Genomic DNA, 19,484 nt, shown 5'->3' with positions numbered 1-19,484 from the left:
CCAGCCACTTGGTTTTCGCCTGCCTCGTAGCAAATCATCACAACTTTCTGGGTATTGGCGGTTAGGCATTGGTATTGTTCTGTAGATGGAAGAGGGGAGGTAGAGCCATCACCTGCCCCACATATTGAAGGGTAGTCCGATAAAGGATTCTGGGGGGCGTGGCCCTGTCCAAAGGTTAGGGCCTAAGGCACACCCCCTGGCAGTAACCCCGGGGGAGTTCCTAGTTGATGTGCATCAGCAGGACTCCCCCTACTGGTGGTTAACCCTTCCCGGACTTCTAGCGGATGGGCTTGAGTCAGATATAGTCGGATAGATCCAATGCCTAAGCCAATACCGCTCATCACCTGTAACCAATAAAGTTGTGGCCTTATTTAGCCCATTAACCGTAAAAATAGTGTCATGTGCCCTTATTTCCACTGATGGGGACGGGAACTCGCCACGCAAGATGAACAAATACAACGGAGATAAAACCTAACTCCAGAATCAGAAATGATTCTTCAGTATGGGCCTAAAGTTCAGCAGGGAGCGGGTTCCGCAAAACTGTGCCAACAAAACGGAACTGGCGGATATGAGCTGAGCATGCAAGACTTCAAGGATCAGGTAGGGATATAAGAGATGAGACTTTCCAAGGAAAAACATGGAATGGCATCATTTCACTCAAGGACTTCTCACAGTCTAGCCTTCAGCAGTCTCATGAGATTCTCAGGGTATCTCCAGGGATGTTGGAAAAGGAAACAGGAGCAGAAATTTCCACAATTTGCATGTTTGCCTGAGGTCAGGAACACAAGCAAACATAAGCAGCACTTGCTGTCGTTTTTTGTTTTTTTGGATTTTAACAATGAGATTTATTTGCCACCCTTCGTCACAAGATCTCAGGGTGGTTTGCAAGACAAAAATACAAGCAAAAATAAAAATGGTTAAAACAAAAACAACAAAATAACAACTCCCCTCCCAAGAAATTATAATGATTTGTCTTGATGTTTCCCTTCCACCGAAATGCAATGGAGTTAATTACGTGATTAATTTGCATTCGTTTTGGCCGCAGCAGCTAGCGAGTAAGTGACATAGTTTTGGCAGAAGCTGAACTGCAATGGAACAGAAACAGCGCTGATTGCAACCAACATAGGATGGGGTGGAAATTGCTGCCTCTGTACATCCCTAGAGACCTCTCTTGGCGACAGTATACAATGCTGGCTCAGAGGAACTTACCTAGGCAATCCAGGCTGTCTTTGTCCCTTCTTGAAATAGGTGCTTGGCTAAATGGGGGGCTGCACAAAGAGAAAGAGGTGCATTAGACCCAGTGACATAGCCCTGGTCTTCAGCATCACTTATTCTAATACAACTACCACCAAAACAATAGTAAAGCTTTGCATTTATATTGCGCTTTTATCGCAACCCAAACCTCATGGCTTCCAAATGTTTTGGACTATATACCGTATTTTTCGCACCATAGGACGCACCGGACAATAGGACGCACTTTGTTTTAGAGGGGGGAGAACAAGAAAAAATTTTTTTCCCCTCTCTGCCCAGCACCCCTTCAGCGAAGCGGCAGGAGGTGCTGCACAGAGAGGGGGAGAACTTTCCCCCTCTTGTTTTCCCGCTCTAAAACAAGGTGCCGTTTAAGGTGCGTTCAGGCAGCTACCTTGGAAGCCTGGAGAGCGAGAGGGCTCAGTGCACACCAACCCCTCTCGCTCTCCAGGCTTCAGGTTCCTTTCGACCTGCTCTTTGGGGCTGGCGGGGGGAAGCCCACCACCAGCCCCAAAGAGCAGTTCAGGGAGCAGCGGAAAGGCGCAGCGGAGAGGCTCCTGCCATATCGCACGTCACCTCTCCAGCCGGGAGAGGGTCGCGGGGCTATGGCGTCTTCGCTCCATAGGACGCACACACATTTCCCCTTCATTTTTGAAGGGGAAAAAGTGCATCCTATAGAGCGAAAAATACGGTAACTCACATCATCCCTGACCATTGGTCACACTGGCTGGGGACAATGGGAGCTGTAGTCAATAACATCTGGAAAAACACTGCCTGAGAGCAGGGGTCTCCAACATTTTTAGGGCCCAGGGCAAATCTGGAAATCTATGACACTGTTGTGGGTACTTCAAAAAATATATATGTACCCATTTCAGAGAAGGAAAAGCTGGTGATGCTCGCCAAACATTGCCATGCACACTTCAAACAGGACCGCAATACCTCAAGGACGGACTGCCTCTTCCCATATGAACCTACCCGGACCCTGAGATCATCTTCTGAGGTCTTTTTTCATGTGCCTCCTCCTTGAGAGGTCCAGAGGGTGGCAACAGGGCCTTCTCTGCAGTGGCTCCCCATCTATGGAATGCTCCCCCCAGGGAAGTTCGCCTGGTGCCTTCATTATACAGTGGACGTTCGGGTTGAGAACGTGACCCATGCGGGATGCACGTTCGCAACCCGCAGCAGCGCGTCTGCGCATGCACGGGTTGCGATTTGGCGCTTCTGCGCAAAGCACGATTTAGCGCTTCTATGCATGCGCGGCCGCCAAAACCCGGAAGTAACCTGTTCCGGTGTAACCCAAAAAAAACGCAACCTGAAGCGCCTGTAACCTGAGGTATGACTATACTGTGCACCTTTAGGCGCCAGGCAAAAAGGTTCCTTTTTAACCAGGCCTTTGGTTGATCTTATTGACATCCAACACCCTTTTAGAATGTGGCTTTTTTTGGGGGGGGGGGGAGGTTATTGGGTTACTGCCTTTGGTTTGATTTTGTATGTTGTGGTCTTATTGTAAACTGCCCTGAGGCCTCTGGGTATAGGGTGGTGTATAAGTTGAATAAATAAGTAGTAGTAATAATAATAATAATAATACCAGGTTAAAAAGGAGGTAACAGCCTCACCCAACAGGCAACCCCCAACTATACAGAGTATAGTGGTGCCTCGCAAGACGAAAAGAATCCGTTCCGCAAGTCTCTTCGTCTTGCGGTTTTTTTCGTCTTGCCAAGCAAGCCCATTAGCAGATTAGCGCTATTAGCGGGTATTAAAGGCTTAAGGCATTAGCAGATTAGCTGCTAAAAGGCTATTAGCGGATTAGCTGCTAAAAGGCTATTAGCGGCTATTAAAGGCTTAAGGGATTAGCGGATTAGCTGCTAAAAGGCTATTAGCGGCTATTAAAGGCTTAAGGGATTAGCGGATTAGCTGCTAAAAGGCTATTAGCGGCTTAGATCAGCTGATAAGCGGCTTAGATCAGCTGTTAAGCGGCTTAGCGAACAGCTGTTAAGCGGCTTAGGGGCTTGGGAAAAAGGGGGGGGAGGGGAAAAAAAACCCAGGAATCGCAAGGCATTTTCGTCTTGCGAAGCAAGCCCTTAGCAAATTCGTCCTGCGAAGCACCTCCAAAACGGAAAACCCTTTCGTCTAGCGGGTTTTCCGTCTTGCGAGGCATTCATCTTGCGGGGCACCACTGTATCCAGTTCTTTGCTAAGTGTGCAGGAAAACTTGAGGCAAACGGTCTTCCCCAACAGATGGTTCTCTCCAGCTTCTGCTTGAAGACCTCCAGTGATGGTGAGATCCTTCTAGGCTCTCCTCCCATCTTGCCACCTGCCGGACACCATCCAGACTATGACCTCAAGGACCATGTGGGCAGGTATGGACACAGGCAGCCACTTCAGGTATCTTGGTCCACTAGGCGTAAAGACGACCAAATCTGGCTTACCTGTCTCCAGATCTATCCAGGGACTGACAGCTTGACGAGAGCGAGTCGTTTGGGCTGATGAACGGCTCCAACAACTTTTTGAGAGGAAAGGAGGAAAGAAAGCAGGGGAGAGAGAGAAAGAGACAGAGAAAGACTCATAAATTTTTAAAGAAACAATGAAAGCTCCCTCTTTTTTTGGCATCGAGGCGCACACTGCACATCTGTGCTCGGCTTCTGCCAAAACCCACTCAGAGCGATTTCGGATCTCGTTGTTGTCATGTTAAAAATATGAGAAAGGTCGCAATAGCATCACGGAACGAAAAGACCTCACCTTGCCAATGAGAGCAGCCGCTGGGGGCTTAGTAGGAAAATGGGGCGCTCTCTGGGAGGCCTGCAAGGAGATCATGACTGCAACAATCGTCTCCCCATTTGCAATTCCTAGCAACTGGTTTTCAGAGGGACGGTGTTCCCCATACAGTGGTACCTTGGGTTACATACACTTCAGGTTACAGACTCCGCTAACCCAAAAATGAGAACAGGATGAGAACAGAAATTGTGCTCTGGCGGCATGGCAGCAGCAGGAGGCCCCATTAGCCAAAGTGGTGCTTCAGGTTGAGAACAGTTTCAGGTTAAGAACGGACCTCCGGAACGAATTAAGTACTTAACCCGAGGTACCACTGTAGTGCAGGGACCATGATATAATGCTCCAGCCTTTCAGTTAAGTAATACAGTGGTACCTCTGGTTAAGTACTTCATTCCAGAGGTCCGTTCTTAACCTGAAACTGTTCTTAACCTGAAGCACCACTTTAGCTAATGGGGCCTCCTGCTGCCGTGGCACCGGAGCACAATTTCTGTTCTCATCCTGAAGCAAAGTTCTTAACCGGAAGCACTATTTCTGGGTTAGCGGAGTCTGTAACTTGAAGCGTATGTAACCTGAGTTACCACTATACAGTGAAGCTTGTGCCAGGGGGCATGTGAATCAGGAGTCGCTGTCCCACAAATGCGGCAACCACCTGCTTTGCATGCAGAAGGTCCCGGGTTCGGTTCCTGGTATCTCCAGGTAGGGCTGGTGTGGGGTAGCTCTCTGCCTGAAATCCTAGAGTGCCGCTTCAAATCAGTGCAGACTATAGTTAGCTGTGAGACCCAATGGTCTGATTCGGTTCCCTGTGTTCCTGGGTGGAGGGGCAATTAACAGTAGGCCAGCTTCAGTCTAGCCCAGGGGTCAGCAAACTTTTTCAGCAGGGGGCCGGTCCACTGTCCCTCAGACCTTGTGGGGGGCCGGACTATATTTTGGGGAGGGGGGAATGAACGAATTCCTATGCCCCACAAATAACTCAGAGATGCATTTTAAATAAAATGCTCATATAAAAACACACTGATTCCTGGACCGTCCGCGGGCCGGATTTAGAATTTCCCTACTCATGATCTAGCCAGAGTGATGTGCCATAGGAAACTCTGCTACCCCTGGACCTGGAAAGTCAGGTGATGCGAAAGGGCCAATTGGGCACTACCGGAGGATATTAAGACTTACAGACCGGCTGTTATGTACTGAGTTGAATAGGATCCAAAATGCAGCAGTCTGATTGGCCCTAGAACAATGGGATTCAGAATGCAGCAGTCTGATTGGTCCTAGAACAATAGGATTCAGAATGCAGCAGTCTGATTGGTCCTAGAACAATGCAGCAGTATGATTGGTCCGCAGGAGCCACCCAATCCAGCTCCAGGTGGAAGTGAATTCACAACCTGATTGGCCTACAGAAGAATCCGGAATTAGCCAATCACGTGCAGCCCATTGTGTAAATAACGTATATAAAGGAGATATTTTGGGGGGACATTCATTCCTCCTCACCACCATGAGCGGAATAAAGAGCATGAAATCCACTCTCGACTCCAAGTATATTTCACCGGCCGAATTCCTTCAGTCTGGGCAAATTGTCCCTGTCCACCTCTCCCCCCCCCCCCAAAGAAAGCTAGCTGACTTTCTGCATTGTGGTGCAACTCTGACATGAAGAATTAGTCTGTGATATGCTCCTTCCTGGACCGTACCATTTCAGGATGCAGTCCAGGAAACCATGGGATTTGAATGCTCCCCCACATTCAGATAAAAAGCCACCTCCCTGCATGTGGAAGGCTAGCAGTTCAGGGAAAAAGAGACTCTAAAACGATCTTCCTTGGCAGGCTAGGTGTCCGAGTGCAAGGCTTTTGGAACAACCATCATAATTATGATGATGTGGGGAGGCACATTCGCTGAGGCAACCCTTCACTTGAACTAGTCCAGAAGGATCTGCACCACATAATAAAATTGGTTCCAAGCAACCTAACCTAAGGAAAATCATCGTATTTTTCGCTCTATAAGATGCACCAGACCATAAGACGCACCTAGTTTTTGGAGGAGGAAAACAAGAAAAAAATATTCTGAATCCCAGAAGCCAGAACAGCAAGAGGGATCGCTGCGCAGTGAAAGCAGCAATCCCTCTTGTTGTTCCGGCTTCTGGGATAGCTGCGCAGCCTGCATTCGCTCCATAAGACGCACACACATTTCCCCTTGCTTTTTAGGAGGGAAAAAGTGTGTCTTATAGAGCGAAAAATACAGTAGGTTGGAGAGCAACATGAGAGTGCTTCAACCTTGGGCATCCCGAACTCCCATCAACGACGGGCCATTACCCAACGGTCTGTGTTGACGGAGACACATGGTTGAAGCGCCTCCATTAGAAAGAATCCCGGGAGGTGAGAGAAGAAGCCCCCAAAGGCTTTGTTTTGCAAGGGACACCCAGTCACTTTTTGCCACCTTACGCCCTTCCCCAAACAAAGACAGGCAGGGCAATCGCTTCCAGGTTCTAGCTTACGTTTTGGTCCATCATCTCAGGGATGAACTCCCCTTCGCTGTTGATGCTGGTGTAAGAACCCTGGCGGGCGATCTGTTGCTGTTCTTCAGGGACGCTCCCAGGGGGCGGAGAACTGCGGCCGGTGTGCAGGGAGCCTGCGAAACAGAGAAAGGCCCAGGGATTCAAGTGCAAGTCCCAGGAGCCTACAAAGCTCCGTAATACGGCAGCACTCAAGAGTCTTGTTTTTAACTGGAGATGCTGGAGACAGGACCTGGGACCTCCTGCAAGCGTTTTCCCACAGATCCAAAGGGGTTTCCCGGTTATCAGCAGAGAAGGGGCAGGGGGGCAATGCTAAGAGCAAACATCTCCACACAAAATGGCGGCTGTTAAGTTGTGGGTGAACATACCAGACGACACAGCGTTTCTTCAGACAGCTCTTGTTTATTCACAGGCCAGAACAGAACTGAACTGAACAGCCAGCCTGCTTATATAGAGCTCCACTAGAACGCAACAGTAACCACTTTCTGTAACTATCCAATCGCTGAACGTCACTTTCAATCCCTTATTTGCATATGTGGACCTGAGTGAAAACTATCTACGGTATCCCCCTGCTGGCCCAGGGTGAGAACTTCAGTACGTAACAGCAGCAAAGGAAGCCGTTCCTCTTGGGCTGCAGCAACACTGCAACCACAGAGCAGAGCGTGCTGCCATTGGCTAGGGAGTCAGCGCTGGGTTCAAGTCCGCACTCGGCCACCATGTTTGTGATCTGCATCAGAGAGCAACACACAGGGATGTGTTGATGCTTGCTATTAGCACTAGGCTGTATTGCTATGAGCAATACGGTCCTGCTGTTTTGGCTTCCACCCAATCACCCCTGGGGAGGAAGATTTGAATGGTTTTCTTTTACTTATGCAACTGTAAAAAAATAAAATAAAATAAAATGGATGGGGACCAGGTCAGCGATGATCAGCCTAACTCTTCCTCACAGGGTTGTTGTGAGGATAAATCGGGAGGGGGAGAATAGGCCAATGTATGCCCCCCCATGAGATCCTTAGAGATCTAGGAATCTAATCCTCTGCTGCTTGGCTTTCTCCCGCCCTTCATTTCTTTCAAAAGAGAGGGTTAAGGGGATGGAAGAAAGAGAGGGACAGTGTGGAGCAGTGGTTAAAGTATCAGACCTGGGAGACCAGGGTTCGAATCCCCACCCGACCAAAAAGCTCACCAGGTGCGACCTTCGGCCACTCACTCCGTTTTCTCCGCCTAACCTGCCACGCAGGGTTGTTTAAGGGAGTTAAATGAGGAAGTCAAAGAACAGGAAGAAACAAGATTTACCAACTATCAAAGAATGGCAGATGAAGATGATGGACTATATGGAACTTGCCGAACTGACTGGGAGACTCCGAGACCAGAGAGAAGAGACGGTGGAAGAAGATTGGAAGAAGTTTAAAGAATATTTGGAAAAAATATGTTAATATTTAAATTCTAGAATAGCTTTGGAAGTGGATATAGGCTGTAGGGTTAGAAGTAGAAGGTAGTGTATTTTAAAACAGTATTATTTGTAAGGGATAAAATGTGAAGATTTTTATGGTAAAAGTAAGTGTGATTAAAAAAATGGTTAAAAATTAGGATATATGTAAACTGCTAAAGATGAGGTAAAATGAAAATCAGATGGGGGGATTTGGGGAAGCTCACTTAACAATGCTTAGAAAAAATAAGGATAAGACAAGAATTTGTTTGTATTGTTTTTTCTGTTTGTGTTGTGTTTTTTACTTGTGTTGTAAAATGAATAAAAAAATGGGGGGGAATGAGGAAGGGGGAGAAACCAGTTCTGTCCCCTCGGAGCTCCATGGAAAACAAGACAGGATATAAAAGCAATAAACACATTAAGTCAGTGAAAAAGATAGGGGCAGAGAAATATGTGGGGTTCTCCCACGCTTCAGGTTATTAAAAAGTACAGCATGTCCCATGAAGAGAGATGCCATTTCAGGCTGGCAGGCCCTGGGGCCTTTCAATGTCCTTTTCCACTCCGTTATTTTACAGCCAGATCCACTGTGACCTCGCTTGGCTGTTTCCAAAAAAGCAGGGGTGGTGCTTTGTGTGTGTGTGTGTGTTTTGCCTGGCTCCCTTCTCGATGCTTCCTCCTCCTCCTGCCTCGCCACATCCAAAAGCTGCTCATCGGAAAAATGCCACAGTCTTGGCGTCATTCCTCGCAGAGATCCAGCGAGGCGAAGGAAAGGCTCCGTTGTAAGGATCCTGAACGGCCGCCGGCCATTCAGGGCGTCAACAACAGCAGTGCCACCCAAAGCAGGGCACCTCATCTGACCCCGGACCGTGGAGGGCACAACGGGTGTGCTTGGTGCCGCACTTTGTGGGGCTCTGGGGTCTCGAACCAGGAACTCACAGGGCTCAGAAGCATGCGCCACCATGGACATGCCACAAGGGGGAGCCGCTCCGTACCTCGCAGCCATTATTCTTGGGTCTCAGCCACCATCTATGCAGCCGACAGACCCTGCACCCGGGCTCTGTGTGACCGAGCCCCATTAACCCCTTAAAATCTGACTGCACATAGGGATGCACCCAAACAGGAGGCTGGATCCTGCCCCCAGTATATGGAAGACTATGAATGTAATCTAGTACAGTGGTACCTCGCAAGACGAATGCCTCGGAAGACGAAAAACTCGCAAGACGAAAGAGCTTTTCGTTTTCTGAGTTGCTTCGCAAGACGGATTTCCCTATGGGCTTGCTTCGCAAGACGGTTTGTCTTGCGAAGCAAGCCCATAGGGAAATCCGTCTTGCGAAGCAACTCAGAAAACGAGTTTTTTTAAACCGCCAATGCATTCCTATGGGAAACCGTCAATACACAGCGGTGCTTCGCAAGACGAAAAAACTCGTAGAACGAAAAAACTCGCAGAACGAATTAATTTCGTCTTGCGAGGCACCACTGTATGCTAAAATGCAACGGGTGTGAGTGCCTGCAGAAACCTTACTGCAAAGTACCTGAAACTCTGCTGTAAAGACAGGCAAATTCTGCAATTCTGCTTTTCATTTCAAGAGTCGTTTTGCTTCCAAGAGACTGCTATCAAAACTTGAGGTGTATCTCTGCCTGCCCCCCTCCCCCCTCCTTATAATCATGAGGACCAGAAAGTTGCTTTGTTTAAAGGAAACGAAGTTTTGATTTTCAGTATTTCCTGCCTTGGAGGGCCTATACCGCAGCCGTGAAAGTTTTCCATTCCACCCAAGCATGCCCTAATAATAATAATAATAGTAATAATAATAATTGCTCTTATCGCCATAGTGATTTATTTAGGACAACTCAGTAAAATCCAGGCCTTGGCCTCCGTAATAATAAATAATGAAGCAGCCCCATAAACCCTGTCTTGAGCATCGGTTGTCCCCATTACAGAAGGACAGGAAGTTTATGGGTTCTGCCAGCAACAAACTTGCATCAGTTCCAAATTCCATTGGGTTATTGGTGTTTGTGTGTGGCAGTGAAAACAGGCTGGCAGTCCAAAGGGGAAAAAAAATATTGTTAACTTTGTTCGAGTGCAAGAAGCATCTGTAGTGACTCGATGTAACAGCACATTTTGTTTCAGAAGGAACCATCCCAGAATTCTGGGCACAGTCTCAATGGCAACCTCAAGGGAGGAAAGCTTTGACAATTAAACAGAAATTACAGGCCCCTGGTTTGTGTCAGCAGCTAGGGGAGTGTGTGGCAAGCTACCCGCTTCTCCAGCAAAAGACTGGGGCATTTGGTGGTAGCAGCTACAGGAAAAAGAGCAAGTTGCCTCAAGGCATAGCTTGTCGGGTAGATAACTGGATGGGGTCAAATCTGAAGAACTTGTGAGCAGAGGTGCTGGATGAGGCCCAGCGCCTATTCAGTCCAGCACCCTCTTCGGACAGTGGCCAGAAACAGTGGCGTAGCGCGGGGGGTGCATGGGGGGCCAGCCGCAACATCTGGGGGGGGGCGCTCGCACTCGCAGCTCTCTGCCCCTACTAAAATCCACGGGTTAGGGGGCGCAAATTACTTGCCTTGCCCCGGGTGCTGACAACCCACGCTAAGCCACTGGCCAGAAAGATGCATATGGGAAACCTGTAAACAGGCCAAGAATCCATCAACACCTGTGATTCCCCAAAACTGGTATTCATACTACTTCTGACAGTGACGATAGATTTATCTAATCAGATAAATCTCCGGCCATATACCCCTGCCCAGCGACTGTGCTCATCAGAGTGTTGAATGCTGAGAAGTGTGCTTAGCTTGCACTAGAAACCGGGCTTTTAGTGTTTCAGCTCCAGCCCCCTGGAATCAGTTGGTTCTTGAAAATAGACAAGGAAATCCACCACTAAGGCACTGTTACTGCATCAATGGCATATTGCAGAATACACTTGGGGGGGGGGCTGGGGACTGGAGCGGCCCCCTGTTTTCGGATGCGAAAAGGTGGCTGTCAATGCCCTGGCAGACTCTGTGGGAGAAAGAGAGTTTCACCGACCTGTGGAATGCTTCCGTGTCCTCTCTGCATCTTTGTACAGGGACCCCAAGATATCTCCCATCGATTTGGAAATCCTCATCTCGTGTTGCTTGCTGTTGTTGGGTTGCAGAGACTACGGGAGGTACGCGAAGAGAGAGTTGTTAGGTTTCAGTCTCCTCCGCAGGGAGGGATGCTTAAAATATTCCAGGCATAAGCGTGAGTGCCGAAGCCCAGGGACTCAGTCTCCCTGTCCGGAACATAGCTGTCAACTTTTCCCTTTTCTTGTGAGGAATCCTATTCGGAATAAGGGAATTTCCCTTTAAAAAAGGGAAACGTTGACAGCTATGGTCCAGAAACATATCGCTGGACCCTAATCTGTAGTGGCTGGTGCCCATGGGAACTGATAGGGCAGAAATCAGGGAGCCCAACAGTAGGGGGCGCCAGAGCCAACGACAGGCAGAGCTAATTGATTCATTCTCCAGTGAAGGAGAATCCACCACTTTTCAAGGTCAGCTGTTGCACGGTCAAACAGCTTCTACTGCCAGAAGGTTCTTCCTGCCTGATGTTTTATCAGATCCCCCTTTCTTGTAACTTGAACCCATGTTAGAAGGCATCTGAAGGCAGCCCTGTTTAGGGAAGCTTTTAATGTTTAATAGGTTATTGTATTTTAGTGTTTTGTTGGAAGCCGCCCAGAGTGGCTGGGGAAACCCAGCCAGATGGGCGGGTATAAATAAAAAATTCTTATTATTATATTATTATTATGTGGTTGGACTGCAACTCCCATTGTCTCTGATGGAGGGCAGAAGGAGGCTGTTGGGAAATGCTCCCTTTACTCTATGGTCTTCACTGGCCCCAAGGCTGGGGAGCCTGAGAGATATTGCTTTGTCTAAAGTGGCTCAGGAAGACACATGAGGAGACTTGCTCTCCTGCCAAAAATGGTGTTTTCCAGCTTCAAAATACAGTGGTACCCCGGAAGTCAAACGGAATCCATTCCGGAAGTCTGTCTGACTTCCAAAACGTTCAAAAACCAAGGCGCGGTTTGCGATTGGCTGCAGGAAGCTTCTGCAGCCAATTGGAAGCCACGTTGGACGTTCGGGTTCCAAAGAATGTTCACAAACCGGAACACTCACTTGTGGGTTTGCGGCGTTTGGGAGCCAAAACGTTCGAGTCGCAAGGCGTTTGGCAAGGGGTTTGTGGCTGGACCCCGGGCAACCGTAGAAGGTGAGAGGGAGACAGAAAGATTCAGTTCTGGTGGGTGGGAACTATAGAGTGCAGGGTTATGTGGAGAAATATCGCACTACCACACAAAATTCATGCCGTGGGGTTGAATCTAGGGCAGGCACATCCAACAGGTAGATTGTGATCTACAGGTAGATCACTGGACGTCTGTGGAAGATCACTGGTAGATCACGGACTCCCCCCAAAGAAGCCCAAGAACTTCGGCTCCCCTCAAAAAAGCTAAATATTTTAGCTCTACAGCCCATAAAAAGAAGCTCAACAATTTTGACCTGAACCCTCCAAAAGGGGGTAGATCACCGCTGGTTTTTAACTCTGTGAGTAGATAGCAGTCTCTTGGGAGTTGGCCACCCCTGATCTAGGGAATCCAAAGGGAAATCTGTCTAGTTAAGCTGAAGAATTAATCACAATAGCCTTTTTGTCAACCGGGCGCCCTTCAAATGTCTGGAACTACAACTCCCATCCACCCCGGGCTGAAAAAGTCCCCACCACAAGCACTCCCACCTTGGTCTAGGTGAATCCTTGGTCTGATCCTGCAAGGGAACACTTATCTCCTTATCCCAAATACCAAGTAGGCTGGGTTTTGCTTGAGGGCTGCTAGATGCTAACAGGACGGCAATTGCATCGTGCAGGGGTTGTTCAGACAACGGGGTGGAGAAAAATGAACTCCAAAGCAGAGCTGAGTGAACAAAAAAAAAACCCCTGAAACGACCAGATGCCAGTTCTAACGTGTCCCTTGTGACACATTCGCCACCTGATACATCATTAAAACACGCAAGAGCGTTTTGACTCCCTGGGACAAGAGCATCGCGTTTTGTAAAGGTAAAGGGACCCCTGACCATTAGGTCCAGTTGTGGCCGACTCTGAGGTTGCGGCGCTCATCTCGCTTTACAGGCCGAGGGAGCCGGCGTACAGCTTCCGGGTAATGTGGCCAGCATGACTAAGCCGCTTCTGGCGAACCAGAGCAGCGCACGGAAATGCCGTTTAGCTTCCCGCCGGAGTGGTACCTATTTATCTACTTGCACTTCGACGTGCTTTCGAACTGCTAGGTTGGCAGGAGCAGGAACCGAGCAACGGGAGCTCACCCCTTCACGGGGATTCGAACCGCCGACCTTCTGATCGGCAAGTCCTAGGCTCTGTGGTTTAACCCACAGCGCCACCCGTGTCCCCATGGCGTTTTGCTTTGTACACAAATGGAAGGAGGAAGGGGGTGGTTGGGGAAAGCGCAGCCGCTCTCTCACGTTTGTTTTCTTTGCCGTTTTCACAAACACTTTGAGGCTCTTCAGAGAAGGGCTGAGGTCCAAGTGTTCCACTGCCCGGTCCAAGTCTTCCTGGGATTTCAGGGGAATCAGGAGCTGGGAAAAGATTGAACAAACACCGTTGTTGCAGCTGAGTTACAAACAGAGGAAGCCAGAGAGCAGCCAGGGGCTTGGGAACTGGCCGGGAGGTGGGCAGTTGGACCCGGGGCACAGCAAAAGGAACCCAAGGCCCCCGGCAGAAAATAGCAGCCAAACATCTGGGGGCTTTGACCTTTTCTTCCAAGATAGCATCCCCCCCGGAGGAATCGGATAAAAGTTATCAAAACAACGGCCTTGTGAAAGGGAAGGTGCAGAAGCGCCGCTGGCTCCGCTGGAGGGAAGACCTGTGTGGAAAAAGTAAATAAAACACTCCGGAGACTTGGATCCGACTTGCAAAATGCTACCCACCAAGAGAGGGACACATAAACTGCAAACGCAGCATCTTGCGTAGTTTGTCGGTTTAAAAACAAGACAGGCGTGCTTCTTAAAGGCAGCCGCTTCTGAACGCTGGGCTGCGGGGAGAGAACTCTGGAGAGAACTCTTAGCATGCCCAGAGAATTAAATTGGTTATTGAATTCATCAGATAATTGCAGATTCCCCTGTAAGCCCTGAGTGTCGAACCACCAAGGAAGATGCATGTTGTGTCTCTGAATGATTCCTTGCCCTGGGTTTTGTCTCCTTCCAGGTTTGTTCAGACGAGAAAGAAAGAAAGAAAGAAAGAAAGAAAGAAAGAAAGAAAGAAGAGAGATGGGGTCCTCTGAGAGCAAGGTAGAATAGTACTTATTTTGGATACAAAAGCTGCTCCAATTTCGATTCAGAAAATAGCGTGCTTTAGCTATCTGGTCGTGGAGGCACAGATTTCATTTGCGATTATTATTGTTAGGAAAACTTACATCTGTCTAAAATAAACACTGACGGCAGCTCACAATATAATTTTAAAGCAGATCAGTCCACAAAGAGGCAAAACTAACATGCAATTTAAAAACACCAGGGAGAGCAGCTAAAAATTTGTATAATGGAATAAAAACCACTGAGAAGGGCCTCTCCAATGTCCCGACCAATTGTATTTCTGGTGCTGAGACTGGGATTCGAATCAGGTCCTCTTTTGCACTTCCCAGGCTAATATATGGATCGGGACTTAACTAAAGAGAGGCCTCATAAATGTTCAGAATGTGAAGCCAGGCCTTTGGCTGACTGACATGCTATGCCCTTTTAAATGTGTTTCTGGGAGGGGGGTTATTGTTTTGCCTCTGGTTTTACTTTTATTATGTATTTTGTGTTCTTATTCTGCATTTTACTGTTGTGGAGCACCCTGTGATTTTCGGATGAAGAGCCGTATACAAATTTAATAAAGAAAAAGAACAACGGTTATCCTTAAGATTTCGCACGCCTTCATAACTTGCGATGAAGTTCTCTGCTCAAAAAAAGGTACTGCGATGCATTTAAAATACATTTATAATTGTGTGGATGGAGATGATGTATGTTTTTAAGCATGTATTTCGTAATAAAATATTTTTTTAAAAAAACACAAACTGTGTGTGGATTTCTTTTTTTTTTTTTTAGAATAAAATCCACAGGTAATGCCAAAATGGGGCAGAACAGACTTATGAATATGCATATGTGAAAGTTTTGTGAACAATGGGAATAATTCACCCATTCCAACTTTGTATTTGAACATTTCCCCACCCTTAATCAGTCTGGCCTGGAATTTGGACGTGAACTTTGGGGGCAGTTCCCTGGCAGTCCCCTAACCTCACCCCCCCCCATCCTCCACCCCCAAACCTACACAGGCCTTCCAAAAAACTGCCTGTGCTTGGAATAAAATGTCCTACGGACTTAGGAGCCTCTCCACCAATGTTCCATGTGGTCCTGTGCCCGGTTATCGAGACGCCAAAAAGAGAGACACCGTGTTTGAAAACTTCTGCTTGTGGTCCTTTTGCCTAATTGCTTGTGTCTAGCAAGGCGGCTTTCTGCCTCGCTTGCCAACGAGGCTGCTCTTTACATGAAAGTTCCCTACCAGACATGGACCTAAATATAGACACACGTAAACCAGAGAGAGAGAGAGAGAGAGAGTTGGCAGTTTGCAGGCTCAGGAAATGGAGCAGAGCTTTCTTACAGCCGGTAAAACTGAACAGCTAAGTTAATGTGCCAGGGCGCCCGTGGCAGGGGGAGAAGGGGGGGCATGATTTGCTGCGTGCTGATTCATCACCTCGCTAAGCTTCTCAAGGTTTGAGCCTGTGAGGGTGAAGAAGACAGGTGTTGGATATTAAGAATGGTGGAGGTGTCTTGGCCATCGTGCTGCTGCTGCTCCCATGCAAAAACCCATGTTTTTCAGCCTGAGAGTAAGGAAGGAAGCAGGTTGCGGGGAGTTCTGCAGGTTTCCAAGCGAGATTTACATTGAACTGGGGGGAGGGTGGCTGGGGAGCGGGGAGCCTGCCTGAGATAACAATAAAAGCACCTTGAAAACAATTTGGATTCGATGATGCAACTCTATCGACAATTCCAGCAACAGGGGAAGATCTCCACATAATGATTAAAGGTAAAGGTACCCCTGACCGTTAGGTCCAGTCGCAGACAACTCTGGGGTTGTGGTGCTCATCTCGCTCTATAGGCTGAGGGAGCCGGCGTCCAGCTTCCGGGTCATGTGGCCAGCATGACTAAGTCGCTTCTGGTGAAACCAGAGCAGTGCACGGAAACGCCATTTACCTTCCCGCCGGAGCGATACCTATTTATCTACTTGCACTTTGACATGATTTCGAACTGCTAGGTGAGCAGGAGCAGGGGCCAAGCAATGGGAGCTCACCCTGTCACAGGGCTTTGAACTGCCGACCTTCTGATCGGCAAGCCCTAAGCTCTGTGGTTTAACCCACAGCGCCACCTGCGTAATGATTACTATTTATTAAGTTTCTGTACCGCCCTTCACCTGAAGATCCCAGGGCAGTTCACAATAGAAAGACACAAAAATACATACCGTAATAACAAAGAAAAACAAGAACGCCCACTCTCCACAACACACACAATTTAAAAGGCCAGATAAGTTTAATGAGCCAAAAGCCTGGGAGAAGAGGGAGAAGCCTGGCGCCTAAAGCTACGCAACAAGGGTGTAAAATTATTATTATTTATTTTTTGTTCCTGTTCCTGTTCCTGTTGTTGATGTTGTTGTTGTTATATTTATATCTTGCCCATCTGGGTTTGTTGGAAGGTATTTGGTAGGTGCTGAAAGAACAGCAGAGGTGGAACTTGTCTAATATTTAAGGGGAAGGTGTCACAGTGCTAAATGCCCAATTGCTAAATTGTGCAGAAAGGGTCTCCTGTTCAGGTGGCATTTGCAAGCCTCTGCTCAGGCAGAAATCAAAGCCAAAACGTTGTGCTGCCCTGGTTGTGCTACATCAAAGCAGAATATGGCTCCTGTGGCTTCCATAAGAGCAAGGGTTAATTAAGCAGTTTATAATTGTTGTTTATTAATTTTGTTGGTTGCTCTTTATCCTGCCCAGGTCAACCCAAAGCAACCTGCAACCAAATTAATAGACCTATTAAATGTTAGGTGCAAGAAAAGCTTTGGCAGGTGTCATGAATGGCTGGGAAAAGCCTTTGCACCCAGTTCTTAATTTATACTTAGCAAGATATAAAATGTAAAAGGTAAAGGACCCCTGGATGTTGTTGTTTAGTTGTTTAGTCATGTCCGACTCTTGGTGACCCCCTGGACCAGAGCACGCCAGGCACTCCTGTCTTCCACTGCCTCCCGCAGTTTGGTCAAACTCATGCTGGTAGCTTCGACAACACTGTCCAACCATCTCGTCCCCTGTCGTCCCCTTCTCCTTGTGCCCTCCATCTTTCCCAACATCAGGGTCTTTTCCAGGGAGTCTTCTCTTCTCATTAAGAGTATTAGAGCCTCAGCTTCAGGATCTGTCCTTCCAGTCAGCACTCAGGGCTGATTTCCTTCAGAATGGATAGGTTTGATCTTGCAGTCCTGGGTGGTTACGTCCAGTCAAAGGTGAGTATGGGGTTGTGGTGCTCATCTCGCTTCTAGGCCAAAGGAGCCGGCGTTTGTCCGCAGGCAGCTTTCTGGGTCATGTGGCAGGCAGAGCTAAACCGCTTCTGGCGCAACGGGACACCCGACGGAAACCAGAGTGTACGGAAATGCCATTTACCTTCCCGCCACAGCGGTACCTATTTATCTACTTGCACTGGCGAATCTGGTCTGGGACCATAATAAAATTCATTTCATACTTGCACTGGGGTGTTTTTGAACTGCTAGGTTGGCAGGAGCTGGGACAGAGCAGCGGGAGCTCATCCCATCACACAGATTCAAACCACCGACCTTCTGATCTGCAAGCCCAAGAGGCTCAGTGGTTTAGACCAAAGCACCACCCACTCCCTAACAACATATATATAGAGTTTAATAAAAAAAAAACCAGCCAACAAGCTCTAGGGAAACTGTTTGCTGTAACCCGCCTTGCAGAGAGGAGGTTGTTTTAAGCAAACACACATACAAGCAAGCAAAGAAACCAACCTCATTGTTGGCATATTGCAAGTCCATCATCTGCCCAAAAGCGTCCATGGCTTTCTGCAGAACTTCTTTGAACTTAACTGGCCTCTGGAACTGCATAATCCTGCAAGGAAATAATGGGTGTTTTGTTATTTAAAGCGTCACTCTGCCTCTGCTCAGTAATGTGGGGCAGCAGTACATTCTTCCATTGCTTTCACTTCTGAAAAGCGAATACACATAACAACATTGCATGCAATTAAATTAAACTCAATCAGTTTTAAACAAATTAGCATATTGTTAGTACGGGTTACTCCTTTTGGTTTTTAAAGATCCTGAAGGACAGGCAGAAACAATTAATGGAACGGAGAATGACTGTGGGCTTTATACGATTTAACGAAGCACAATGACACACATCAGTCTTCATGGAGCCAGGGAAGGTAATAATAATAATAATAATAATAATAATAATAATAATAATAATATATTTATATCCCATCCTCCCCAGCCAAAGCCGGGCTCAGAGCGGCTAACAACAGTAAAAATAGCACAATTTACATAAAATCACAGTCAATTAATTAAAATACATTCTACCTTTTCTCTCCATCGTGGTCAAATTTGATCCTGGCATTCCGCAACTGAGGAACAAAAAGAGATAGAAACCTATTAGCTACAGAGCCGATGCAGCGTAGTGGCAATAAAACCTGGGCTACACAAATCTGGGCTACACAATTTTTATTATTTTCTTAAGTCCTCATGAAAATTCATCATTATTTTAGTGCAAATTTCTTCTAATTTGCAATTCCCCCCCCTTGCAATTTCTCCTAATATACATTTTTTTTTGCACAGCAATTTCCCCTGATGTAATGCAACTTGGTCCTTTTATTTTTAATGCACATGTGTTCGTGCATATATTATTTAAAAAAACGCATATATTCCTTGATTGTGGCAAAACCTCTAAGTGTTTTATAAGCAATTACCCAAGTAAATGTGTGTTTTCATGGACCTTACATGCCTAGAGAAAAGCACTGCAAATTTCGAAGCGGTGTCTGGGTTTTGGTTTCTGTGATGCTTCAGAAAGTATGGATTTGATAGGCTCACCTTTCAACATGAACGGGGCTGAATTTCCCCCACATGCCTAGCAAGAGTACACATTCCTTGTGGCCTGAAACCAGGCAGCAAAGCCCATTGGTTGGAGGGCCCCACTATTAATAGATTTTTAATAAATACAAAAATAAATTACCACGTCATCTCTCTCCTCCCTTCCTTTCTTTTCTGGGTGGAAAATAATGTATTCCCTAGATTCCCTGGATAAAGCAGGACTTGGAAAGATCAGCCACACTTTGCTTTCTATCAAATAAGGAGAATTCCTAGATGGGAGAGTAGGGTGACGTCTCTTCCTGAAAACGCTCCTTATCTTTTACTCATACTTTGCCCAGAGCGCAGTTGGCAGTTTCCATGCTCCCATCCTACACTTCATCAGGGTTTTGAAGAACTTGAAAACTGCCACTATTTTGT

The 19,484-nt window shown here is 47.4% G+C and overlaps 1 protein-coding gene across 3 annotated transcripts in view; it reads right to left on the bottom strand.

The window, feature by feature from the left end:
- Positions 1–19,484, bottom strand: part of LOC310660908 (mitogen-activated protein kinase kinase kinase 3-like) — a 111,064-nt gene that overhangs the window by 19,696 nt on the left and 71,884 nt on the right. For all 3 annotated transcript variants that reach the window (XR_014503667.1, XM_083406433.1, XM_083406434.1), the window contains exons 4-10: positions 18,561–18,604; positions 17,994–18,093; positions 13,424–13,537; positions 10,968–11,079; positions 6,499–6,632; positions 3,674–3,747; positions 1,210–1,268 (exon numbers count right to left, since the gene is read on the bottom strand). Coding sequence is in view for 2 of the 3 variants with exons in the window: in XM_083406433.1 (XP_083262559.1) it covers positions 1,210–1,268; positions 3,674–3,747; positions 6,499–6,632; positions 10,968–11,079; positions 13,424–13,537; positions 17,994–18,093; positions 18,561–18,604 (637 nt within the window). In the remaining variant the exon portion in view is untranslated. The remainder of the gene's footprint in view (positions 1–1,209; positions 1,269–3,673; positions 3,748–6,498; positions 6,633–10,967; positions 11,080–13,423; positions 13,538–17,993; positions 18,094–18,560; positions 18,605–19,484) is intronic.

Source organism: Podarcis tiliguerta (genome assembly GCF_965153285.1).
Source record: "Podarcis tiliguerta genome assembly, chromosome: 12".
Lineage (NCBI taxonomy): Eukaryota > Metazoa > Chordata > Lepidosauria > Squamata > Lacertidae > Podarcis > Podarcis tiliguerta.
The sequence above is the reverse complement of the archived record's forward strand: the minus strand, read 5'-3'. Positions and strand labels throughout refer to the sequence as shown.